Source organism: Apus apus, chromosome 7, assembly GCF_020740795.1.
Source record: "Apus apus isolate bApuApu2 chromosome 7, bApuApu2.pri.cur, whole genome shotgun sequence".
Lineage (NCBI taxonomy): Eukaryota > Metazoa > Chordata > Aves > Apodiformes > Apodidae > Apus > Apus apus.
The window spans coordinates 25,341,151-25,368,546 of NC_067288.1; the positions used below are offsets into that span (position 1 = coordinate 25,341,151).

The 27,396-nt window shown below is 43.3% G+C and overlaps 1 protein-coding gene across 1 annotated transcript; it reads right to left on the bottom strand.

Annotated features, from left to right (window-relative positions):
• Window positions 1-604: 604 nt before the first annotated feature.
• On the bottom strand, window positions 605-26,803 carry NRDC (nardilysin convertase). The gene is made up of 31 exons (XM_051625188.1): window positions 26,465-26,803; window positions 21,372-21,693; window positions 21,102-21,183; window positions 20,054-20,207; window positions 18,292-18,365; window positions 16,827-16,922; window positions 15,836-15,958; window positions 15,106-15,163; window positions 14,096-14,169; window positions 13,842-13,911; window positions 13,376-13,453; window positions 12,843-12,963; window positions 12,706-12,764; window positions 12,078-12,132; window positions 10,812-10,916; window positions 10,422-10,545; window positions 9,429-9,515; window positions 8,759-8,878; window positions 8,011-8,062; window positions 7,392-7,542; window positions 6,904-7,031; window positions 6,391-6,553; window positions 5,114-5,145; window positions 4,700-4,838; window positions 4,204-4,251; window positions 3,822-3,874; window positions 3,150-3,233; window positions 1,825-1,915; window positions 1,401-1,517; window positions 1,063-1,152; window positions 605-822 (listed from the first exon to the last, which is right to left on the bottom strand). Exons 1-31 carry the CDS (start codon window positions 26,797-26,799, stop codon window positions 625-627), a joined length of 3,483 nt encoding a protein of 1,160 aa, XP_051481148.1. The 5' UTR covers window positions 26,800-26,803; the 3' UTR covers window positions 605-624.
• Between the last annotated feature and the right edge of the window lie 593 nt (window positions 26,804-27,396).

Consider the following 27,396-nt stretch of genomic DNA (forward strand, 5'->3'; position numbering starts at 1 on the left):
GAGCGTTTTCCTGGACTCCACATCCAGCCCTGCCTCTCTTATGAGCACACCAAAGTCTTAGCATTTCTGTGCAGTTGCTTGAAGTTGAACAATGGTCAAGTATCTCTATGTAGCAATCAATCTATTTTTCTTTCCACAGTTAAATCCAGCTTTTATTTCCTTTCATCTCAATTCTGTCTATGTTGTGCATACAGGAAAAAAAAACAGAAAGCACAGTGAGATTGAAGCCTTAGGCTTTTCCCCCCCTCTGTAGCTCCTCCAGGAGACCTGCAGAATGCTTTCTTGGAAGAGCTGGATCTGCTAGTGAACAAGTGCCCAGGATGGCAGGATTGGTGCACAAGAGAGCCTGAACAAACAGGTGGAGAATGTGTCATCTTCCTGCTGAGGGTGGAACTCTCCCTTCAGTCCAGCTACAAGTCAGGGCTGTGCCTGTGCTTAATGAACTTGGGAGATTAATGAGCAAGGTTGATGGGAACTTACTTCAGGAAAGCCTCCTCAGTATCTCACTGGACATCTCTTTGTCCCAGCTAACACTACAGTCCTGTTTTAATACAAGGAGGTTGGTCATGCTTACGTTGCAGAAAACACCTGCGTTACTCATCGGTGCGGGGCAAGATGGCAATTTTATTTTAATATTTTATGGTAAGGGAGAACATTCAGAGTTGATGTGTAAGCTTTTATGTCCTTGATGGAAGTAACACCAGACATAAAAGAAGATGGGGGCAAGAAAATAAGATGAGGTATTTCACCAGATGAAGAATTCCGTACTTCTGAGACTCCTGTAGCCTCTGAGTCCCCTTCATGCTTTCCATACCCAACCACCTGGAAAAAAGTTACCAAAAAAAGAAGTTTGGCTCGAAGATTCTAAAATTTGCATCTCATTCAATGTTCATTTGCCCTGACAATTAAATGCAATTGAAATGACAATAATAATGAAAAATGCAGACAACAGTAATATGGATATAAAATTACAGTTCTTCTGCCACCCCCTTTGTGGCCTCTCTGAGATGATCAGAGCTTGGCATTTCAGATGCTGGCAACATGGAGCTGACAAACACTTACGTGGACACTGAGCACTTTCTTTGTGTTGCTTCTGTGAGCTTGGAACCAGGTGACCAGGGCTGATTTTGTGACAGACTTCAGAGCTTCAATCTGAAACACACAGGAATGAGGCTGCAGCAGCACAGTGGTGATCCAAGTCATTTTAAACATTAAAAAAAAATGTCTGCTCTAGAAACTATATGCCACTAAAGAACCTTTTAGAAGCAGCATGTTTTAAAAGGTGACAGCTGTCACCAGGAGTATTAATCCCCCTGTCTATTCTTTGCATTTAAAACTGCTGCAGAAAGGGGTGCCTGAGTGTTCCATGTGGCATCTCTGAACAAGGAGGGACCACCCACCTCACGGGCCAGCCTGTCAAACAGATACTGCTGTGTCACAACTTCATTCCAGTTCCTGTCTACTTCTTCTCCAAGATGGGAGTCTTCACATTCTTTAAGTTTTATCAAAGCTGTAACCTACATTTGAAAAAAGACAGAACAATTATTTTCACAGCATTGAAAACTACCTTAATTTGCTATCATCTTCACTGAAGCTGAAAGAAAACCCAAACTACATTAAGGTAGCTCATTGCTCTCAAACTTCACTGTGAACAGCCAGAGAGCAAATCTTTGGAGAATGCAGAAGGGAACAAGAGGCAGGATTGAAAAGTGAGTCCTTTCAGGTCTTCTGGACAGAAATACACACCAGATAGATGTAACCAAATCCTCCAGATTAGGTGTCATTCAGCAGTTCAAGGAAGAGCTTTTCAAGATTAAGTTTTACCTGGGTGCTAAAAGCATCTTCAGTTAAATGCTTGATTTTCTCTTCAAAGCAAGAAAGAAACTCTTCTATTTTCATGTCGACCAGTTCAGAACTAAAAGAAAGTTTAAAAATTAAATCAGGCAGGAAAAACAAAAGAAAAAACAAAACACTGCTGAAGGGTAAAGTAGGAGAACAGCCCCCAAAATGATGAAGGAAGGTTTGGGCCATCTGGGAACACCATCTTTTCTGTCTTCCCTAGCATCAATGAATAAAACCAGTGCTTTGATTTTCAGCCATATTAAGTATTGTTCAAACACATATAACTGAGATAACTGAGCACCAAGACCTAGAGCTTGCAGGAACCCTGACTGCAGTCCTAAGCCCTGCACAAGCTGTGATGTTCTAATGGCTTAAGACAAAAAAAGAAGGGAAATAACATGAAACATGAAAAACCTTCACAGATGACAGAGACCTCAATAATGGAAGCATCATCCAAACATGAAAATTAAAGACTGCAGTACTCTGCTAATTAAACTTTTACCAACACAGGATTATTTTGCATAATTTGCATATTTTTTCATACACCACTTCAACTTTGGCAGGTCAAACACCTGCACTTAGCCCCAGCCAAAACCACACTATGGTTCTGTCTGCAGAAACTGAACTGGAACAGCAGCTACACAGGCTTTACTTGGCAATGGAGCTCTCCTGGCAGGAGAGCTTCAAAAGGGCACTGGGATGCTTTAGTCTTTGGATTGCTGTTCCCTGTGCCAGCCAGGACTGCAGCAGTTTAAAGCAGCCTAAGGCTACTGGCTGTTTTGCAGTCACTGTCACAACTGCCAGCAGTGTCACAAGCTGAGGCCAAGGACTACTCTTGACATTCCCTTGGGGCTCTTCCCTCACTCTCCTCCTGGAATAAAACCCAAAACCTCCATGGCCTGAAACAGGTGTGAATTCTGACATGAGAGCAAAAGCAAGTAAGTCAGCAGTGACCTGATCTAGCACAAGTAGAAGTAGAAGATTAAGTGAAACTCTCTCAGTAATTACTCAGCTGGATGTTGTGTAAAAACACCACTTAATTTGGTATCTCACTCTATCCCATGAGGCTCAGATGTTCAGTGCCTGAATACATGCAGGGTCCACTGCCCACCTTGTTAAGCTTCACTTTTCTAAGACCAGTTGCTGTAAATTTCCTGTGCTGAAACTCTTCTTACTCAGATAACAGCAACAGCTGCCATTACCGAGATGCTTTGCACAAGCCAGCTGATTCCTCTTGTCCCCACAAGACACCTCCAGCAGAGGACATGTGAGTGGTGACCAACATTAACCACGCAGCACCCACTTACTTGTATTTAGTTGCCTGGGTTGCTACTGTGACTGAGAAGCCAAGAATGCCAGAAGTATTCCTGCAGGTAGGGTACACATGGTAGCTAAGAAAAAATAAAAAGAGGGGGAACAATAAAGTAATTGCACAAGCACCATTACATTTTCATTTACAGGACATGCTGGAAGTTAAAAAAAATGTTGGTACTTTAGAAAGAAAAAATCTCAGGTAAAAATTCTCAATAGACTTCATTTCCTGCATCACTGCATTTCAGTGTTTTCTCATTTTTAGGAAATCCTTTTAAGCTTGGCAAAGTATCTGCTTTTGTGTTCCTGCACACCAGTTGATGAGGGTGACAGAGCTATAGCTGTGACAAGTTTGTTCCAGTTTCCTGAGGTAGAAGGTGTCTCTGAGGGAGGCTCCTACACACGACAGAGCTGCTGTGAAAACAGCCCTGGGCAACATGGAGCTGCTGGATAACTTGAGTTACACACTGGTAACAGATGCAATTCTTACAGGACTTAAAAGCAACGTGGCTGCAGCCTGTGTTGGCAGCTGTTCTTCCTTTTGATGTTGCTGTTTCCATTGCAATAATTGAGGAATTAAGTCACTGTGCTAGTAGGGTTTTCAGAGTAAAAATACTAGGGGGAAGCAAAAGCAGATGTGGAGAAGGTGTCCTCTACAGCCAACTCACCCAAGGGTCTGCTTGGTCCTCAGGAAGTCAAAGCAGGGCTCCTCCATGTGCATCTGAAATGGAGCAGAAACGCGCTGCAGCAGGAGCGATGCTCCCCTGCAGCCACCCCAGGCCTGTGCAGAGCTGTCACCACAGGGTGGGACACACCTGAGGTGCTGCTGCTCCAGCTGCACCTGCTGGGCTAACAGAGGTCTCAGCCTTCCATACTGACCATCACTGCAGCAGCTCAGGGATCCTGTCCCAAACATTGGCACGTTTAATCAGCAGTAATTCTATGCTGTCCCCTTTGTACCTTCTAGCCCTGTGGCCTTATCTTAGCTGCGAGCGGTCTTTTCGGGGAAGACTCACTGGGATGACTTGGGAGACACAAATACTAACTTACCACAAGCAGCTCCATCATGGTATATTCCCTTAGGTTCCTGGCACCTGACTAGAAAGAAAATGAAGAATTTAGGGTGATTTAGTGGCATTAAATGCTATAGTTCAGACCAAGGTGACAGCTGTGGCACACGCTGCAGCCTGGGCTGCAGCACTAAATTGAGATTAACAGCAGGAACAGCTGGGAAGTTCTTGTTTCCCACAGGGGCCTCAGCCCAGGACTGTGAGATCAGTTGTGAGGGCACCAGGAGATGACCAAGACACAAACCCAGCACTAGCACAAGCTGGGAGAGGAAGATACTGTTTTCAGGGAGCTCCACAGGCTGTGAGAGCCCACCTGGGCTCAGCCCCTTGTGCCCAGGGTGTATTGCTCACACGAGTTTTCAGCACTCCCTGACATCTCTGCCCAGAGGCTGCTCCCCAGGCTGTGACATCAGTACAACCATAACATCAGCAGCTCCCAGAGGGAACAGAACAGCAGCCCTGAGCTCACACCTTACCTGGTAATACACTGTCACTTCTGAGTTGGCATCACCTTTGTTGAGAGTTTTCACCTTACAGAGCAGATGGGTGTTTGGTAAATCCACCACCCGGAACTGGACGGGGCAGGGATGGGCCAGGGGAGCAAACGGGAGCTTTCTGGAGGGAGCACAGACAGCAAAGCATCACACCCCTGCTTACATCTTATTTTCCCAGGTATTTACACCCTCAGTCTGACATGATTTTCCCCTTCTCCAAACCAGAACCATGTCCTGCTTGAACAGCCACCTCCTGCCAACACCAGCAGCACTATATCCAGGAGGGGAGAAGGGAATTTGTACATCACTCCCACCTTGACCCCTTCCTCTAGAGAGGAATCTTAACTTCATATAGTTTCCACATAATGAGTGGTGCAAGAATCAAGAGATACTCACTGAACAACATAATTCAGGAAATCCTTTGCTTCCTAGAAGAGAAAGCATAAATTTTTATTTAGAAGAGAATTATTACCCCAATTCACAGCCACACAGCAGGGCACTGCTGGAGAAAGTGACCCCCAGAGCAAGAACAGCTGAGCTCTGCCCAGCCACCTGCATCCCTGTCCCCTGCATCCCTGTCCCCTCGCCTTATCCCAAGTCCCTCCAGAGATCTCTAGAACACCCTGCAAAGGAAAAAAGTCTCCAGGCAGCTTCTTGCACTGTGACTGCTCCAGAAGGAGAAGCCAGAGAAGCAAAGGGTGGACACAGGAGATACGGCCTTGCTCTTGTGCATGAAGTTGGAGCTCTGGGAAGGAGACCCTTCAACTCTTTAAGTGGAAGAAATGCAAGGAGGTAAGAGAACGAGTCAACCTGATGTAGGAGTGAGAAGGTTGCATGTGCCACACTGTGAAAGCAGCTCAGCTCACACAGAGGCTGCAGCAATAAAAACATTCTGAATAAGGGTTGTCAACAAATCATGATCAGATTCTCAGGCCTCCTGTCCCACAGCTCAGGAGGGAAGAGGTGACATTACGAGAATCTGACCTCCCAAAGGACACTGGCATGTTTTCTTTAGGAGGCTTTAAACAGTCTGAGGACAAACATCACCAGCTAAGACAAAATTCTTGGCACAAATCCTCCTCTAACTGTAGGTTTCTCTCCCATGGCACATGCAGGCACTCAGTGAGCTGGGCACATGGAGCTAAACCCCTTCACAACCGCATTTTAAAAAGCCTGCCAGGACTATGTGTGACTTACTCCCTAAGTAGAAGACTGATGAATACTGCAGGTGTTTAACAAGACTGGAGATGACTGGACCTCAGTGAGGCTTGATCAAACCATGCAGGCAATTAGATTTCCCAGATAAATGTACTTTGAGGGAAGCCCCCTCCTGCAGCACCACCACAGCAATTCCTCAATCTCAAATGTATCAATACAGCAAATAAAAACCAGGGGCTACAGGCATATTTCCAACTCATTTTCCCCTCTTTGCAATTTAACCCCAACTTTCTGAAAAAAACCAACAACCCTCTATTCAAGTTGACAACTGTGGACACCCCAGTGGCTCATCCAGACACACCCTCCTGAGTTGGAGGTGATGCTGCCCTGCAGCAGCAGCTCCCAGGCTGCCAGGACGGGAGAGGCAGCTCCAGGGGAGGGCTGCAGTTGAGCAACCATGTTAGAGCAGATTTTAACAAGTACCAGTGTGTGTCAGGGACTGAAGCTCCACTTACTCTGCTGGTGAAGTTTCCTTGTACCAGACCCTCTACAAAGAGCTGTGACTTGAAAGCCTGCACGAAGGACGAGAGCGCCTCAACGGAAAGGCCCTTCATCAGCGTCTGGTATTTATCTATCATGGACCACCTGCCATGTTCTAGAATCAGGAGACGCACATCCCTGCAAGGCAAGAAGGAAAACAAAGCCACAGGCTGTTTCATCTAAGAGATCCCACTTCTGACTCAGGATCATACTGGAGACAGGGAGATGGTCTCCAGGAGCATTGCTGTGGGTTGATCCTGCCCTCCCTCAGCACCTGCTGGTGGCTGCAGGTCTCTTCAGAACAGCAGCTACCTGGATGTCTGAGGTGACCCCCATGTTTGGTTTGCTGGCTGCAGAGCTGCTTGAGCTCTCTAAGCCACAAGGAGACCCTGGAACAAGCCTCTGTGAACAGAGCAGCAATTCCTGAGCTCTCCAGCTCAACCTCCACACTTGCAGGGCAGCCACTCTTGCCCTCCCCCAGAACTCACTTGGCCAGCGTCTCAGGCTTGATGAGGATGTTGAAGTATGTTTTCTTCAGCTGCTCTGTTATCATCTCAAAAACTGCTGGAGTAAAGCTGAAGTCAGACAAGTAATCAATGATGAGCTGAAATAGAAGCTGTAAAGAAAACAGTTTTAAGTAATTTTTTTTTAAAGACCCAATGTAAACTTAATCCTACATAATATTTAAAATTAAAACAATAACTTAAAAATAATTTAAAAATTAATCACGATAACACTAAAGCACATTCCTCAGTTCTGTTAGATGTTCTTCACTAAACAACTCCACCCCAAATCACAGTTTCAAAAGGAGAGCATTTTTAGAAAGTGAATGAAATAAGCTCAGTGTCCTCAATCAACGGGAGTTTCCACACCTGGATGAAACAAGCCCAGCCTGTAACCCCAAGATTTCTGTGTGAGACATTCCAGTTTTTCCTGTTTCAGCTGACCAGCACAGTGACACTACAGCAGTACTTACAGGTAGTTTATGATTGAATCCTTTCACTCGAATGATCAAGCCGTGCTCTCCAGCTACCAGCTTGTACTCCAGCTGAGCAACGTCTGCTTCGTAAGCAGGTTCACCGAGGTTGTGGGAAAGGATGTTTACAAATGTATCAAATAAAACGATGCTGGATGGAGAAAAGGGCAGAGGGTTAAAAAGAATGAAAAAAATAAAAAAGGAAGGAACAGAAGAAAAATAAAAGCAAGCCCAATGGATTTGATGACACATGCAAGAAGTTCTCCAACAGCAATGAATACTCGAGTAAAATGAGATTCAAAAACACATTTTCAACAAACCTGGAAATATAGAATGCAAGTTTCCCTTGGTCTAGAGAGCACACAACACTACTTAGCAATTATTTTAACATTCAGCTGCTCTTTGCAATGAATAAGATTCCAGCTTACAGAGCTCTGTCACAGTCTGCTGCTGAACCACTCTCCCCAGACCACAGATAAAACCAGGTGGGAAGTGTAAGAACATGAGAGAAGGAAGCCTCATTCTAGTCCAGTTTAAAATTAACCTCTCCTCATCATTTTCCACTGTGTATGGGAATTTAGTTACTCTGCAAGATAAGCACAAATCAAATAATCCTTACTTCTCAGCAGACTGCTGAATCAATGGAGAGATCAGATGGAAACGAATATAACCTGGGGGGAAAGAGAAACTTAAATCACCAATTGTATAAAAAGTGGCAGCTTTCTGAAGTCAAAGACACTTCCATTGGGTTATTCTTTGGTCACATTTTGAGTCTAATGAATATGGTCATTTATCTATAAGAATATATTTTTGCTTGTATTAAGTCGTCAAATGTCTTCTCTTTTTCACTCAAAAAATTTCTCTTAAAAATAGCAAATAAGGGAAAACACAAAGCTGTGCTTTGCAGAATACTAACTCACATGATGTAAAGAAAAAAGAAAACTCCACAAAACATCTGTTTAACAGACATAAAAAACTGTGACATTCTGCTTGAAAGCAGAAATCTATTTTCCCCCATGGTCTCAGATACATTTTCCTCTTTCTGCAGAGCAGACTTCCAAGTCTTTTCTTATTGCTGTTCCTTCATGTTCAAGCCCTTGTCTCAGTATCACATTGTGGCTGCCAAATGGTGTCCACAGTCAGACATTCAGAAGTCAGTGTATCACTGATTCCACTCAACCTGAGGTATCAGCAGGGTTCCTTTGCTGCAAGGTGTTTTACCTGCTTCTCTTTCACTGTAGCTAACGAACACATCAAAAGCACCACAGAAGAGCTGGCAGTAAATGCCGAGTTTAAATGGTGAACACAATCATGGGTTATTTGCCTTCAAATACATTCCAGGGACTTCCTATTCTTCAGGCATTTACCTTTTGGGATTTTGAATTTATCATCCTTCCTGTACCAGAGGCAGCCTTGTTGTGTGCTTAGTGTTTTGACTGGATATTCTGTCTCTGGGCAGTCAGCAACTTTCAGAGCGAAGTCCGTGGCTAACAAGAAGAAAAGCCAAACCAAAACCAGAAGTTAGTGGATGACACAGCCAGACTGCACGCACGGAAGTCTTCAAAATTATCAACAGAATACATTTTCCCCTCCCAGTTTGCTAACCTACATGTGATAATGCTTTCCTGGATCCAAATTACATTTGTTTTTCAGCTCCACACCAGAACAGTGGCTCAGGAGAGGTGCAGAAATAATGATGTTACATTCCATTTTCATTTGTTTTTTTGCAACAAAGCCAGGTATTTAGACGTTTTCAAAACCAGCAGGACCAAGTAAACAAAACTGCTCTTCTAGAGTGTCTGGAGATCTGTGTTAACTGTGTAAAGCCTTCTTTGTTATGGCTCTGTAAGATCACACATGGCTATATGATCTTAGTTCTTCTAAATTAAATAAACTTCAGGTGAGCAGAGCTCCCATATTTTTTAATTTTCAAAAAACAGGTTGGTGTACAGATGAAAATTAAGACTGTTTCTAAACCACAGAAAATTCTCAAATAATTTATCAGGGAAAGATTTCACTCATGCTCAGGTGCCTTACCTATGTATTTGTTTTCTTCTGGAAGGTGTAAATCCTGATTTAACTCGAAGTCACTGGCCCACAAATCACTCCAGTACTTGTCAATATCTATTAAAAAACATGAAATGCACTAAGTTACCAAATGCTTATCACACTGCTGTCCTATTTCCTAGAGCAGTCATCTCATCTCTTCACTATTTCCATGAAGATTTGCAGTACAATAGAGGTTCTTATTGTCACCTAGTTCATCATGACCCTTTCTAAATCCCTTGCTACAAACTCCCCTGGAGCAGGACTAGAGCAGTCCTAGTAAAATAAATCAATCCTGCCTGCATTAGTAATCCAGCTGCCAACACACCCTGTCCTCCACTGTTTGTGTTCTTTTCCCTGCTCAGGGCTTGAATGGCAGCCCTACCTCCTAAAACAATTGGAAACTAGGGAGTGGAAACCAACTGATACCAAAGAAAGAACAACTACTTAGTAGGGCACAGTATTTGACTAATGATGAGGTCAGTTCAGCACTGAGGATTCATTTCCCTGCATCCCTGGGGTTGTATTTTGGGTTGTTACCCTTTCAATATCTCTGCTGCATGAACCAGACCTTAACTAAGTTTCTGCCTTTGTGTTACTGTCATGATTTGACTCAAGATCAACAACAATGCTCTTGATCCCCTCCCACCAGGTAGGGAAGGAGAGAGAGAATGAGGAGAGAGACTCTCTGGATTGAAAACTAAACTAGACAGCTTTAATTAAAACACTAATGATAAAATAAATGTCTGTCTAACTCAGCCTCCTACAGGAGGGTCCTAGATCTCCCGGTAGTGTCTGAGCCAGCAGGGCAAAGATGTGATCTTGAAGTCCTGGCAGGAGCATAAACATTCCAGTGTTTGTTATCAGGCCAAGCTGGAACATTTACTGCTAGTTAAAAGAGAGTTTGCTGAAGGAATTGGAAAAAAAAAAAAAAATCAGTAAAAGGAAAAATGGCTTCATCCTGGCTCCAACCAGGACGTTTACCTTCCACGCTGTACTGCGTTCCAAACCACCTCTCCTTCAGGTGACACAGGCCATCGTTGGCAGCAGAGAGCAGAACCAGGTTGGCTCTCTGAGGACTGAGCTGGTTAAGGGCATCAGCAATGATCTACAAGTTCAAGATAAGACTGCAGGTTAAATGCAACTCTGGCTCTGCCTGGACCAGCAAAGACTTCTCAATCTGACCACAGGAAGAACAAGGCATAGCAACTTACAAAAAGGATTTGCTTTCTGAATAGAAAGTGTTTGAATTAATACAAAACCTGTGCCTGTGCCATGCACCATTACAACTGCCTGTACACATGCCCATATTATACAGCACAGCCATATTTTCCTTACAGCAAAACATGTCATCAGACTTCAAAGAACTTTTACCTCAGGTTTGTATTCAAACAAGAGCTGGTCTCCTGTCAGAAAATCCTCCTTTGGAAACAACTGCATGTTCTCACAAAGGCTTTCCACATAGTCAACTGGATCTGTCTGCAAGCAAAAAAAACAATTTTTTTTTCCACATAATCAGAAATATTAAAATATCAATCTTCTCTTCTGAGAAGAGCTTGACTGGTGGGGTATGTTGAGTGTAAGTTACATGCTGTGCTTGTTATGACATTTAGTTTCAGTTATTAAACTAACATATTTCATAACCATATCTAAAGGCAGGACTCCTCTGAAGATCCTGAAACAGCAGACACATCATCTTTGTAGGACAAACCTTGAGCATGCAGTTTAGTCATTAGGCCTATTAGGTTAAAGACCCAGTAGAATGCACTGCTTGTCTCCAGGGAACACAAGCAAGTTCTGCAATTCAAAACTTATAATTATGCAGAACCTAGAAAGAGCAAGCAAAGAAAGTGCTGCTGCTGCACGAGTGTCTCTGATTCTGCTCCTAAGTTCTCTGCCACGGTGTGCAGTGTGAAGAGGAGGAGATTCTCCTCTTCAGACATGGAAGCACAGCCTGCCCTTTAACAGTGTAAGACTCCCAAAAGAAAATTTTGGTGCCATTCCAAAAAATCAAGTTACCAACTGAGAAACAGAACATGGATAAAAGTAGTGAGAGTAAGAATGTCAACGAAGTGAGGCTTCTCACGGTATCTCAATTGTGTTCCCTTCTTTTTCTTTCATGAAAAGAATAAAGATTTTTGCTAACTGCTGTTTCAGTAAGACTTGCCACAAAGCCACATTTAACAGCAGACAGGGAGGACACAAGCACTGTAGCCTTTGTCATGCCAGGTCACCAGCAAGCCACACCTTCCACACAACAGACTAGGTGGCTGTTCCTGCTGCCCAGGAATCAGCAGTGTCAAAACAGCTTCAAATAAAGTGAAATTGGGCAAAAGTCCCAAAAGATTTGCCAAGCACTATTCATGGGCGCAGAACTTCACACACAAAAGGGCCTCATGATTATAACTGAAAAAGAGCTTACCTGGCAGGTGAGAATGAAAAAAACCCCACTTAATTGTGTTAAGTAAAAATTCACAATATTTCTCTGCCTAGAACACAAATTATTTCAGCAAAATATAGCCTTGTTAAAGCATAATCTATTCTTGGTTGAAAAGATCTTTTAATGAAAATGAGTTTCAAAACTAAAAATAAATCCCTTTTTTGTTTTACCTAGATCAACACAAAACAGTGGATGAATACCTGTTCCTGGTAGTGAAATTCATTAGCTTCAATCTTCTGTATTTCTTCCCATATTCTGTAAAGGAGGAAGAAGAGAATAAAAGTGGATTTCCTCCATTATTCCACAACATTTACTGAGAATCTCAAAAAAACCCAGTCTTCTAGGAAAGGCATCAAGGGTTTGCTGAGTGATTCACTCAGGTACCAGCCATAGCAGCCAGTATTACATCCCCTTCCATCCCAAAAGGGCATTTCTCAGGTGGCAGAAAGAGACTTCACTAAAAAGAGTCAAGATCTGATACCAAAGTAACATAAAGGGTAACACCAGAACACCACAGTCCTGACTTCCACAGACTTGGCTCAACAAATATATTTAAATACAAACAGAAGTGCACCTAACATCTACACTACTCCAGCTTTCAAAAATTAGAAATTAGACCACAATAAATCAAACAAAAACCCAAGCATAAACATTTAGCAAAATAATTTTAAAATTTTTTAAAACTGATTTGTTTCCCACACAGACAACCTTTTCTACTGACTCCCTGCTTATGCTCTAGTAACTCCACAAAAGGAGCAAACACCACAAATAAAAGGCTAATGGAGAAGGACAATCTCACAGATACCTGATGTCATGGCAAACACTTGCCTTTTATCTGGCCCTCTTTTCTGCAGCATCTTCACATACTGAAACACAACATGGGCCACCTGCAGACAGCAAGGAACAGCTTAATTTTTCCAGACCTTAGGAAAATTGTAAGAAAATCAAGTTTCAGTAAATCCTACCTCGTAGAAGTGCTTGTAACCCTCATCAGTCAAAGTCACAGAAATGCTGAAGATGGAGTAAGTGGAGTTCTGTTCAAATCCTGTCTCAGCATTTCCTCCATATAATGCAAGAGCCCAAAACCTATGGAAGAGTTAAAGGTACTTATTAATTACTAATTTCAGCTTTATTTGAGCTTAGTTACACTTAGTATATCGTAGCTTTACTTCAATGGTTTTCAATCCATTTACAGTTCACACAAAGCTTTTCCCATATAAAGATGTGAACCTCAGGATCCAGAATTTAAGAGAAAAAAAGTGAAAAAGCTCAGTTATCTTTTGGAGATCTCCTAAAGATCAGCCACAGATCACAGAGCAAAACCCACTTATTTCTTACGTGGGTCTATTATCAATTTTAAAAATATCACTGCAAAATGATCATACAAAAAGGCAGATTTGGCCTGCTTTTTTATATGTAGAAGAAAATACACACAAACTAGAGTTTGCCTTTATTTTAGTGATAACAAAGTATTGAATAACTACTTTAAAATACCTACTTTTTCCTAAGGAAAGAAAGGACACTGCCTTTGCCTTCATGTCCCACCAGCCAGGAAATATAATGAAGAGGCTTCACCCTAAAATCAAATTAGAGAGAGATTAAAATGCCAGGAGGTAATATGTTTCACAGAAAGAACTCAAACCACTAGACAAATGACTAAAATATTTCTTCATGGCAAGTTTTGCATTTTCAGACAGCCCTGGGCTAATAAGTTAAAAATGTGGGAGTTCAGAACATAATGACTGATCTGAGTCAGTGAGGAGTGACATTACATCAGCTGTGTACTAACTCAATTTATGAAAGGAACCATATCTGCATCAGCTGAATTCATTTTTTAAAATGTTCCCTTAGCTGAACCAAAGGAACCTGTAACAGAAATAAATGAGATCCTCTGGTTTGTTGTGAAGGTCAATACATTATTCAAAACATAAACATGGCATAAGTAAAATGCAGCACAAGTGTACCTGTAATATTGTTCTTGTGGAGGAAGTGCCCAAGTGATGGTCAACGAATGAACTTTCCTGATTGGAACAACTGAACACAAATAAATTTACTAAATACACATGATTAGACACAGATAAGAAGTCTTATGTCATGCAGAAAGAATGGTTAAAAGTTATTCAGAACTGTGCAGAATTATTCTACAAACAGTTTGGCTCACACAGAGAAAATATGAAGCTAGATATTCCAAACATGTAAACAAAACTATTTTACTCACCTCTGTAAAGCTTGTGAAATTCTGGGGTGTCAAAAGGCTGAGTCAGATGGCCAAAGCTGGGTTTGGGTAAACCACTTAAAAGCAAAATTAAAGTTTGATGTTACTGGCAAGGACCCAAAGCTGCACAGAGACAATGACAAGACGTCAGCACCCACAGCTCTGCACACCCTGACAAAGGGTGCAGGCAGCACCCACCCTGCCCCAGGGGAGGGCAGCGTGGCCTGCCCTTGAACACAGCATCCCCCAAGGTTCAGACACCCCACAACTCCTCCCTCTCCTTCTGCCCAAGGCAGCAGCCATGAAAAGCTTGCTTTCCTAACAGGGGAAAGGAAAGCCAAGCACAGTAACTTCCAGAGTCAGCCCTGGATTCACAGAATCCTGCTGGATTGTCTTACTGGGAAGGAGGAAGAAGAAGGACAAGGGGCTGGGAGAGACAAACATGTCTCTGAATGGCATTAGACTTTCACAAGCACATTTCCATGAACCACAGAAATAAACATCTTGCAAAAGCAGAAAATGAAAGGGAAATAAAATGCTTTTCAAGGCAGCAAAGCTTATGCAGAACCCCCTTTTGGAGAGCATATTGGAGTGAATTATTTTTTAAAAAATCAAGTTCTAACCAGTTGTCACCCTAAGGATGACTCTTAACTTCAAGATATGGTCTTAATTTAATTGCAGCTAATTATTTCTGACATAAAGCAGAGATAAAAAATGTAAAATTATAATCTAGGTTTGAATGATATATCATCAAATCAAGGTATCAGTACCTATTAAGCAAACAGTCCTGGGAGCCAGCACCACACAGCTTGCAGGGTAAATAATTAATGAAACAATTAATACCAGTCTTTAATTCCCCAAAGTTGTCAATGTTTTTTTTCTGGATAAGGATGTTCATTAACAACTGTTAAATTCCTTAGCTTCTCCAGTAAGGGATGTTCTGTAACAATGGTCATTTTAAGAACAGGTAATTTTATAATTTGTAATGCCTTTAGGCATCAAAAGAATCTTACTTATTTGGGATCTCAGAGAAGATTTCTGTCACCCACTTCTCCAATGTATCCAGTGTTTCTAATAAGGAGAGAAAAAAAGAAAACCAGAAACGTATTTTCCTGAAGTTTTTAAACAAATTCTTTATCTTATCTCACCAGTTCAGTTATTTTAAAGAGGGTGCAAGTCAGTGGATTGTAAAATTGCAAAGTTCTAAATGATAGGCTTCAAAGCTGTTGGTTTGAGTCAATTCTTAACAGCCTCTAAACTGTATCTTTGGTCATTGTTCTGGTTTTGTACATACTGCTGGAATCTCAGATAGTACAACTGGGATTTTAAGTCCAGCAGTATCTGGTGGGACTGTGAAAAGGAATTAGCAAGTCAGGGATCTATAAAATCACGGGTACTTGCTAGACTCACTCCATCCCTTTATGTCCAGTACACAGGGAGCAGTTTTCCACACAGGTCTCATCCTTAAGAAATTATTTTATTCTTAGCAGAAACGACCCGTGGGTCTGAAGTTCTTTGCTGAAATGAAAGTTTTCAGTTAAAAGTTTCTCAAAAAGTGGCAGGATGACAATAGCAGAGCACAATTGCTCAAGATGCTTTTGGAAACCAGGCTAAAATCTACATACAAATACCTCCTGCAGGACTAGACAATCCACTCAAACCTTGGGCTACATCAGGACTGGTGCCAAAAGCACTACACCAACAGCAGCAAGGAGCCTGTTTTTAAGGAACAACTGATGTTACCTTTAGATTGAACAACTAAAGTCATGTAGTGAGCAGAGTAATGGCGCTGCCAGAAGTCCCTCAGTCTGGTGTAGGTATCAATATTGTTCATTTTAGGCTGATGCTTGAGTGTCTCTGCATTACCTGTAAAAAAAGGTGGTTACTCACCTAGACACCTCAGACCAGATACACCCAGCATTTCTTTTCCTCCCCTGGCACTGAGACTAGTCACAGTGAGCACCTTAAAAATACTTCCTAGACATGCAGAGTTAAAGGAATGTTTACTGAAACACAGTATCTTTCCATTTCTAGTTCCTACAGTATGGACAATTGGTATTTCTATGACAAGGGAGGACAAAGTCCTCCTGCATTATCACTGTATACTGCACAGCTCATTGTGCTTTGCCTCACCAATGGGACTTGCAGAACCAGGGAAGGAAAAGGAGGGGAAAATATGATACTCAGTACATGTCACTGCAGAACTTCATACAATAATTTACTTGTCAAAGCTGCAATTTACATGGTCACCAGCATCACAAGGGTGAGGGAGCTAGGACTCTATTGCCCAGGAGAGGAAGGATAAAACTCCCTTCTGCTCCACTCACATGACTGAGAAGGCCTACTTGCAAGTTCAACAGTGACTTATTTACTTTGAAAGCCTCCTTAGACACAAATCCATATAGATTTTATTTTTCCAGGAAATTTTAACAGCAAAAGACAAGCTTAAGCAAGACAGAGATGACTCAAAGAGCACCACCTTTACATTAACAGAAAGTTACATGACTACACAGATTTAACACAGCAAAAATCAATACCAGAAAGAGAAGTATCCTAAGAAGCAGAGAGCTTCTTTTATTCCCAAACATTTTACTGTAAAATGAATAATAATTGCTCTAATACTTCTGAGCCAGGCTAGTGTTTGCTGTGATAAGAAAGTCCACGTTAGCATATCTTGTAAGTGGTTAAAAGTTTAAGTACTATCACCACTTTATAATATAAATTCAGAACTTACCCCAAAAAAATTTCTTCATAGGATGTCCAGGCCTGGCAAGACTCCCAAACAGCATCTCCTTTCTGTTTGCATCAGAGGGTCTTGCTAGTTGATACTCTGTTAATTAAAAGTATTTGCAGTGGCATGCATCAAAATTTGAGGTCATGTTCCCACAAAACAAAGCAAAAAGCAAAAGCTCCAACCAAACTGAAAAGGAGACACACAAATGCAGCCTGGAGTAGTTTTGTTTTAATGTATGATGAAGTAGTGAAATAGGATAAGGAACTGGACTTGCCAAAAGTAATTAATGTAACTCAAGAGAAGAGGAAAAATGTAGCTCCTTGCTGAGAGGTAAAGAAAGGGATAAGGAGGGGAAGCATGGCAAGCCCAGCCAGTCCCACCAGAATGCTTTCAAACTGCTAGATTTCAGGGGAAAACAAGGCCTGCTTCATACATCACACAGAGCAACTTGTAACCTACTAATGAAACAAGAAATGGAAAGCTGAGCAAGACAGTTCCCAAAAATGCAGTCTTACAATCAGTTTACACTACTCTAAATATGGGGTTCTGCCAAAATTAAGAATTCACCATCTTGAACTGCATTTTCCCGTTCCTATTTTTGCTGGCAATAAGAAACATGCACAGTAGAGCCATAAACAAATTATTTTGGCTGAGTTATTCTGCAGCCAGTTCATCAAGCTGGCATAGTTTACTCATCAGTGCATCACTGCAGTGTTCATATGAGGGCAGGAGAAGATCTGCATGATGCAGACAGTGCCAGTGAAGGCCTAAAGTGGCTTGAGCTGTTGAAGAAACCACACCTTAACTCAGACACAGGTCCTTGTTTATATTGACACTTCTCTATATTTAAAGATCAAATTGCCAATTTTTCCTTGCCAGAAGACAGATGAAGAAGACTTGGAATAAATAATTCAACCAGTTAGTGTATCTGCCAGTAACAGTTTTTTTCTAAAACAGTTAAGTTTTATAGGCAGTCTGAAGGTATTAATTACATATTAGAAAACAACTGAACACTCTATTCACTTCTACACCTGTTTCAATCTCCTTCTGTGAAGAGCCTGTAGTTATGAAGATGTCAGAATATGGAGACAAGTACAATCACCTCAACTTACTGTATTAACTTCACACAGAACTAGAAAGCCACCGGGGCTATGCTGGAGCTGTCAGCGTATTGTTCACTGAAGAGCATCCACAGCTACTGACAAACCACTTGAAATTATTAATTCCTATTCCAAAAAGTGAGATGGTAAACTCTGAGAGTGATGGCACTAGGTTCAGTCCTTCTCTTAACAGCCACTGATACCCACAAAATTTACACTGAAGTATTTAATCTCTCTGTTAAGTTAGGTGAACTTGACTGAAGTGCTCAGAAGAGTAGTCCAAAATGGAAACCAATAAACAATGTTTAAAAATAGGGGGTTTCACTTAATAAGATGGGCTAAACAGGAAAGATACTCTCACTTACCACTGTCTACAGCCTCGACTTCTCGGTCTATTGCATCCCTGATCATCAGTGGGTGAATAAAGAATTGTGCCCACCTACAAAACAGAAAAATTAATATAACTTTTCTTCAGTGTCTATTAAGCTAGGGAAAAAAAAAACAGCAATTAAACCCATCAATTTCTATTTTAGTTTATAAAGTTGCTTGTCTCACTACAGATTCTGTAACTCTTGACTATTCTGCGTTAAGGAAAGATAAAAGCTAGTTTTGTGATACCATCAAAAACCAAAGGTCAGGGCTTCCTGCTCCACAAAGGGGGAATGAATTTGTTTGGATACAGTAAGATATGATATTAACGGGTGCAGGATTATCTGCGTTTACATCCTAAGAATGATCACACCAGATCAGACAGCTGATCCACCTGGTCTGGTTCCTGGCTCTAACAGGGACCAGGATCAGATGCTTCTGAGGAAGTCCTCAGTTGTTCATTAGGAAGTTTCTTCCTAACTCCAGGCAACACATTGTTGATTTATGTCATGAAACATACATTTTTATATCCATTATAATTGTGTTATCTACTAGAAATGTCAATGCAGTCATCCAGACACAACCCTTCTCCTGTGTCCACAGAGAGCACAGAAATGGAAAGGGACAGGTCTGCAGTGAATGGACACTCTGCAGAGGCTGCCAGAGAAGCTAATATTTTTATTTGTTGAGTGTTTTTAATGATGAACTGAAGTTGCTGAAGCAAAAGGTTAAGATAATACATTCTTGATAGAGTTCTATGGCTACAGGACCCATGAAGCTAAAGATTACTGAATGGTGATGTCTTTCCATTCCTTTAGATCCACAAGTGCTTGAATGAGCAGAAACAGCAACAGCAGCACCAATTTATCTTCTTTGTATGGGACATTGTCCTACAGAACCCCTGGTTTTTTCTGTGTCTCCACTAAGTGACGTGTTGTGACAGACTGCAATTACATTTTTTGATTCTTTCACACTTCCAAGTATCCAAAAGCTGGACTAATCCACAAATGAAAGGTGATTTTGGCCCAGTAAAGTAAAATATAGGTAAAAAATTGGTAAAATGTGCAAACATTTATTCTTGGTGTCATCACAGGAATGAATGTATTTTGATCAAAGTAAGTTTGCAGTGGATTCTAATGTCCTCCTGAGAGATTCTATAGCACCAAGAACACTCAGCTGCCATGCCCCTATGAACGAGTCATCTCTCACTGAAGGAAACCAAGCCATAAGGTGGAGCTCTGTTGTCCCAACATATCCCACAGCACAAAAGAGCAAATTAAATGCTTTCTGACAAAGATACATACTCGACTGTGCCCTGCCCTTCCACTCACTTCAACAGATTAGACTTGGAACAACAAAAAAAAAATTCAAAAACCTCAATATCAGGACAGACATTTCAAGAGATGAGTCACTAGGATGTTGGGAGCACTTCCCCTCCGAGCAGTTGTCACACTGTTTTAAGATTTCTCCTGTCATTACTGCTACCAGTTTAAGGGTGGTAAAACAATAAAAAATGTACATTAAGACTTACACACGGATCCTAAGAAATCTCACAGCAGCTACAGAGGCAAAAACCAGTAAAATATCCAAAGGGAAAACATCTTTTCCTTATATTCAACATACTCTGTGTTAGTACGAGTGTCTCTGGAAGTTCAGCAAAAGCCTTAATCACCCCAAAACGAAGAACTAAATGGCTAGACCTGAGCTTCTGAGGCACACACAGTCACTAACTCCTGATCACTGTTTAGCTGCAGTTACCTATCAAGAGCTTCCTTGAAGTACTTCCTCTGCACATCAAACTGGAAGACTGTCCGCTCGCAGTCCGTGGAAGCGTTGTCACTGCCCCCGTGCTTCTTCAGAAACGCATCAAACCCGTTCTCAGCTGGGTACTTCAAACTGCCCATAAAAACCACTGCAATAAAAATCAGCACAATTACCAAGGTGACATTCATGTGTGGCTCCTAATTCAGCTACAGCAACCCCTCTTCAGCACAGCATTACCACAGCTCACACATAGAGGCTAACCACTGAAGAGCAGCAGACCATGTCATCTGCCCAACATATGGTCAAGCTGCCTTTAGCAGCAGGCCCAAATAGACTGGAACCAACACTGCCTTTCTAGGCATGCTTGGCCTCAAGTGGTCAAAAGCAGTATTATGAGATATATCTGGTCACGAACTTCACGTGTCTGCTGTGCCTGTATTACTAATTCATCATCCTTTACTGCAGAGAAAACGGTCTGTAGCTCCAGCCTAGTTTGTACAGCCATAGGTAACATGCTTCGTCCCATGTTTAATGGAGAACAAAGAATCATTAAGGTTGGAAAAGACTTCTAAGATCATCAAGTCCAACAATCAACCCAACACCATCGTGCCAACTAAACCATGTCCTGAAGTGCTATGGCCACACATTTTCTGAACGCCTCCAGGTATGGGGACTCCACCACTTCCCTGGGCAGCCTGTTTCAATGCCTGGCCACTCTTTCAGTAAAGAAATTTTTCCTAATATCCAATCTGAACCTCCCTGGTGCAACTTGAGGCCATTTCCTTTCATCCTATCACAGGATACGTGGGAGAAGACTGACCACAAATACACATGAACACACAGTCTGTCAAAGGGTATGACACATCTTCTCCCATATTAAAAGTTCCTTACTAAGGCATCAGTTTTATAAAAATCACTTTTTTTTTTAATTAACTAAATTCTGGGATAGCTAAAACCAAGCATGATACTAAAATACTATAAAAACGCAGAGCTAGACAGCATTAATTTTTAACTGAAGCTGGAGATGAGACAGGATACATACTGTGCTCCAGGAAGTGTGCTAACCCAGGCAGATCTTCGGGATCAGAGAAGCTGCCAACAGCAATGCAGAGGGCTGCTGCAGACTGGAGAAAATACAACACTCAGTCAAAACTGCTTCAAGGAACACTTCAGGAAAACAACAGAAGTAAAGATAAATCAATCAGGACAGACACAATAAGAAGGTGGTCTAGTCTGAATGCCTAATGACAAGGTTTCAGAGCACAAAAAAGTTCACCATGTATTTTTCCAAACTACAGCTTTAAGTACATACCTGCTTCTCTGTACAGCCTCTCTTTCTTGTATCTTCCTTTTCAGCTAGCTCTTCTAACTCACTGTCGTCACTACCACTGAAATCATCATTATCTTCATCACTGTCCTCATCTCCATCCTCCTCATCACAGTCCTCATCATCAAAACCTTCCCTATGATCTTCGATCTCAGCTCCAGAGTCGTCATCTTCATCACTTTCGCCTTCAGATTCATCATCATCGTCTTCATTCTCCTCTTCCTCAGATAAAGCAGCTGAGGTACCATCCAAGTAATTCAAATCCGAAATCAAAAGTGCACATAAGCCATTCTGCAGTTTGATATACCTGAAAGAATAATTAATTTGCAATGAACACACTGAAATCCCAAGTCTAAATTTCCAGAATTGCAAACATTTCTGCATTTCCCACAGCAGTTTTGTGCTCTTTGACTGAGATTTCCAAAATAAAATCTAACAGCAGCTAAGAAGGTGAGTAGTTTGAGAGTGGGAAAGTAAGAACACTCTTTGGCTATTCAAGAGCTTCTAGAGTAAGAAAGAAGCAATTCAAGGTAGTAGCAGAAGGCCTCATCCCCATATGGGCAGGGACACCAATTTGGGCTTTCATTTCTCTCTCTGAAATACTTAAGCTGCTAGCCCTCTCTCAGATAAAACTCTGTGTACTCAGAACAGGCAAACTCAAACTTCAATAGCCTCTTATGCTTGTCAGGCTCTTGGAAATAAATATTATGTGGCAGAATTAAGATCTTAGTCCTTGCCTCTAAATAAGCCCCAGACACTCCATTTTATTTGATCAATGCCTTATATTAAATGGGATCCATGGACACAGCAGGCATGTGTTAGAAAGGACGGATCTCTGCAGATTTAATAAAAAATGTCACAGGGAGTTGGTTTTGTTGCTATCAAGAAGCAACATACACAGAGTTTTCTGTACATATAATTGTTTATATATGTGTGTGCATACATATGCACTAAAAAACCCCCACAAGCCCTCTGTCCTGCACCATTCTATAGGTTTGCAGGGTGAGGACTGCAAACACCAATGCTTTGTGCAACAAGAGCTCAGAGCAGTATTCGTTTTGCATCAGATCAAGGACAGACAGTAACAATTTGTCAAATTAGTCAGAGCACCCTCTGGGAGCTTGAGCTGCAGAGGGAAGAATACTGGACCCAGAAATACTTGATCCGACCAAAGAACAAGTGTGGTATAGACAGGTGGTATCTGATCCAGCAAAAAAACCTGCTAGTATAAAGCAAATCCATCGCCACATCCCACTCTCACAGAAACATCTGAGTTACATAGCAAGTTTATACCTGATCAGAACTTTGTCATGTGGCCACTGTTATAATTATGTAGCAGAAATTTCAAAGCAGATTTCCAGCTGAAGCTTTGTGGTAAGTACCCAAAAGAAAAACGAAAGGTACACTGTGTCTTTCCAACTCCATGGTTCCAAAGTTTCTCACATTAATTTCTCATGTTGCGTTCACAGCTACCATTAAGCAATTTCAATGCTTCCCAGCAATAAAAGCATGGGTTATTATCAACAGTCCAATGCAAATTATTAAGTCAGTGTAAGCTTCACATTCTACTAGAGCAGCAGGCCCCATGCTATGGCTTTGCAAACCACAGGCCAGCTTGGAAACAAACTACTCAAGAGTACTTCTCTCCCATCTGAATTTCATGGGGATGCATTTTGAGGAAAGGGGGTTACTGTGACAAGAGTTAAGCAGCTCCAAGACAAAGGAAGAGCCACTTCCTGGACTATCAAGTCCACAAAAAAAGCTAGAGAGCAAATGTTTAATAGTTGTTTATGAATTATGACCACTCATCCAACAGGAACTGACAGCCAGGGTTTCATAATCATTACCAGGCTCGTTTTGCTTGCTGCAGGACTGCTGAGCAGTACAAATTTGCTCCCAGCAAAAGCATAAGTGCCTTTTTATTATTTTAAACTACAGCACATAGTGTGCAAGTCACAGAGATGCTATGACTAACTGCAAGAGGTACACAGCTAGTCCCAGATCCCAGCTCATGTCTGGGTACAAAGTTAATAATCCATACCACTCCAGAAGTCTGGAACAGTTGCAAGTGTCAGTGCCATCTACATCTGTTACTTTATGCAGCTGCAGCACTTGTAGCACTTGTGAGTGCACAACAGGGCTCCTGGAAACAGATACACTGAACACCTCAGCCCCTGGAGAGCTCAGAGCAAGAGACAGGAACAGGCTGAGAGCTGGGGCTTGTTCATCCTGGAGAAGCAAAGGCTCTGGGAAGACCTCAGAGCATCTTCCAGTGTCTAAAGGGGCTACAGGAAAGCTGGTGAGGGACTTTTTACACAGGCATGGAGTGACAGGATAAGGGGTAATGGCTTTAAACTGGAAGAGGGCAGAGTTAGGTTAGATATTAGGAAGAAATTCTTCAGTGTGCAGGTGGTGAGACACGAACAGGTGGCCCAGGGAAGTTGTGGATTCCCCCTCCCTGGAAGTGCTAAAGTAGAGATCAGATGGCACTTTGAGCAACCTCATCTAGTGGGAGGTGTCCCTCTGCCCATGCAGGGGGTAGGAACTAGATGATCTTTAAGGTCTCTTCTAACTCAATCAATTCTATAATTCTGTGAGAAGTCAACACTGCTAAGCACATCTCCCAGCACAACCATCATCATGTTCACCTCTGCATACAGACTGTCTTTTTCAGGTTTTCATGGCCACAGAGAACACTGGCTTCCCAAGCAGGGAAAGCAGAGAACAGAACAGTGGTGTTCTTCCAGAAGAGGATTTGCCATCATTCTGTTCAGCCAGGTGTATCCAGTAGCTCTCACTGATCCTTTCCAAATACCTCCATTAAACTACTGGAGCAGATGACACTAACTTTACATTCCCTATCTTCAGGCTTGTGGGTGTTACATACTAGGACAGAAAGCACAAGGCAACAACCACACTCAACTGCTGTTGAAAGTTATCAGATTTCACTTCAGGAGGATCTGGAACAGTTCAGGTTATACTAAGCAGAGGCACCAACTGACATAGGTGTTCTTTACTTTTTCCATGTTTCAGCCCAATGGAAAATGACAAATGTAATCAATACATAAGTATCAATTAGTATGCAAAATACCAAAAAATAAAATTGTGCAAAGCAGAAAAAGAAGCAAGTATAGCGGTGCAACTGTTTTTCTGAAGGATTGTACAGGATCAATGCAAATAAGGCTTAAATATAAAATAAAATTCAGATTCTCAACGATAGCATTTAAACATCCTGGACAAGTTTAAACAGGGTTGCTTTGACACCAAGTTCTTTCTTGTACCAATGATAACTGTTTAGCAGTTAAATAAATATTGAAACACACATCAACGCATAGTAAATTCTTGGAGAAATGTTTTCATTTCCCAAATTACCCCAAACAAGCAACACAAGCCCATGAAATTTCACATATCAAGGAATTTAAATAAAACATACATTTTGGTAAAGGTAACTACCCATTCATAGCTCTAATGAACAAACCCAACTTCGATTATGACAGTAATTTTTGTCTCAACAAACTCACTTTTGAAAACACACTCTGCACTCAGTCAGAACTATTTTGGTTTTGCTTTCAATGTATTTGGGAAAATAAAATACAGCATTTTCCACTAAGTTAAGACTGTTGTCATCACAAAGGCACACTAACCTCCCTGTGACTGGTCTGCAGTATCCATCATCACAGAGGAGAAAGTGTACATGCATCATCAAATCACCTGCCATTTCCTTAGGAGGTCTGGTATAGAGTTAGCAGCCACAGGTAGGCTTTACTTTCAGTCACAATGAAGTTCTCCTTCCTAAAGATAATGTTTGTGTCTGCTCTGTGCAAGCCTCACTTCCCACAAGTGGAAATCAGCCTGAAAAGATGTGGTACTCTGCTTCCAATTGAAAAAAAAAAAAATAACTGTGGATAGTAGAATTTATGAAGATGTTGGTACTGGTTTATCTTACACTATAAGCAAACACACTCCCCAACTCTCTACATACAGAGAAGGTTCCTGAGCACCAAAATATACAGCCAGTGAAGGTTTCCAATGCACTTCCTAAGCTTCATCACTTGGGAAGTTTCCCAAGCTGACAGTCTCTGTAACCATGAACTCGGCAGGAAGACAAACCTCCTGCTAAGTAGGATGAGTAAGAAAGCCAGCAGGAGAGGCCGGCAGAGATCCAGAGGAGCAGCAAGGAAGTAGGGCAAGAAGGGAGGGAGCAAGTGTCTCCCTAAGCCAATGGGCACAACCCTCTTCACACAGCCAGCAGGGAATTTCACTGTCAACCAATGTCACTGCAAATCCAAACCTCAGTTACAAGCTTAGGCAGATTCTCCACGGGCTGCACAGATTAGACACCACAGCAAATAAAGATAAAAGCAAGCATCTCTAGAAAGGGCTGAATACTCTTCTGCCTAGCAGGAAGAAGTTATAATAGCATCCCTTCAAGAATGACTGCCTTACAGCATCCACACCTGGAGCAGCTGGCCGTTCTCAGCTGAGTCTCCCACTGCCACAGACACTGTGGGCTGTGCTCAGGGCAGGTGAGCTGACTTTCTCAGGGATTGCTCAAAAATAAACAAAAAATACCAGTGTAAAAATAACTGTTGTCTCCACATGCTGACATACTTGTGCTAAAAACCGGAAGTTCATCTAAAACGAGAAGAGTACCGGCCTTTTTTTAAATTGGTACCTGCTCTGCAGTACTGGAATTGCATTTCATACTTCAGCTTAACGCTTTTGGAACGGAGCTCCCTAGACCAGGGCTGCAAACTGGCAGTTCAACATCGCTGTGCCTCACAAACGTGGCACCACAGCAGAGCCTGTGAACAAGTACTGGTTTTCTCCTCCTGCCCGGGCACACAAACCCGGCAGCCCATCTTCAGCACAAGCACAACGGGGAAGCCCCACTCTCTGCTTTCTACCGCGAGGCCTCGAGTTCCCCGGATCCCCACGAGGAGCCTCCAGCAGCCGGGGCTCCCCGCCGCGCCGGGGGGGGGGCCCGGGCCTCAACGGCAGCGGCTCCTCCTCCCCTCCACCCCCCGTTAAGCCTCCCCGGGCCAAAGGCCTGCGGGGGCCGGCCCGGCAGCCCTCACCGATACTGCTTGGGGTCGCTGGGGGACTTGACGATGTCGGGGTCGCCGAGGCCGGACGCGCTGTCTCCGCGGTCTTCCTCTTCCCCGTGAGGCGAGCGGCCTCTGGCGTCGCGGCTGCCCTCCCCGGCCTGCTGCCCCACCGCCAGCTCCGGGTGGCTGTAGCTGGACGTCGACTTGTTCCTACCGGGCATGGCGGCGCTCGCCCCGCACCGCAGCGGGTTGGCAACGGCAGCCACCGGCCGGGCCCGCCCCGCCAGGCCGCGGCCCCCCCGCCCCGCCGCCCCGGCCCGCACCGCTCGGCTCCTCCGTGCGAGGGCGGCCGCCACACTGCGCATGCGCCCCCGCCGCCCCGGCAGCCTCCGCCGCACGAGGAGGGGGCGGGGGCGGTTGCGCCGGGCCCGGAGCGCTCCAGTCAGGAGAGAGCGCGGGGCCGGGCCGGGGAGAGCGGCCAGTCACGGACCCGCGCCGGGCCGGGGAGCGGGCGCCATTGGTGGAGAGCGGGATGGCGGCGCGGGAGCAAGCGGTGGGGGGAGGCAGGCGGGGGGAAAGGCAGGCAGCCCGTGTCAGGAAGCGGAGCCAGAGGACGGAGAGCTCGGCGGGAGGAGGAGAAGGCAGAGGAATAAAGCTGGATGCCGGGAATCCCTCTCGGCGCCCTCACGGCACCGCCCCGCTGCTGACCTGCCGCCCCAGCTGCCCCCCCGCGCCTGCGGTGGAACAGTCCAACCGCCGGCAGCTGAGCCCCGCCCCCTCCCCTGGCGCGTCAGCTATTGGTCCCGGCCGCTGTCGCTCACGGCATCAGAGCCAATCAGCTCGCGCAGTCCCGCTCCGGGCCCGCGGCCGGGCCCCGGCGCCGCAGCGCGCTGAGCGAGACCGGCCCTGGGCACCGAGAGACGGGCCCGGCGCTGCTTTTCAAGTGTTTTTGTTCCCCTCAT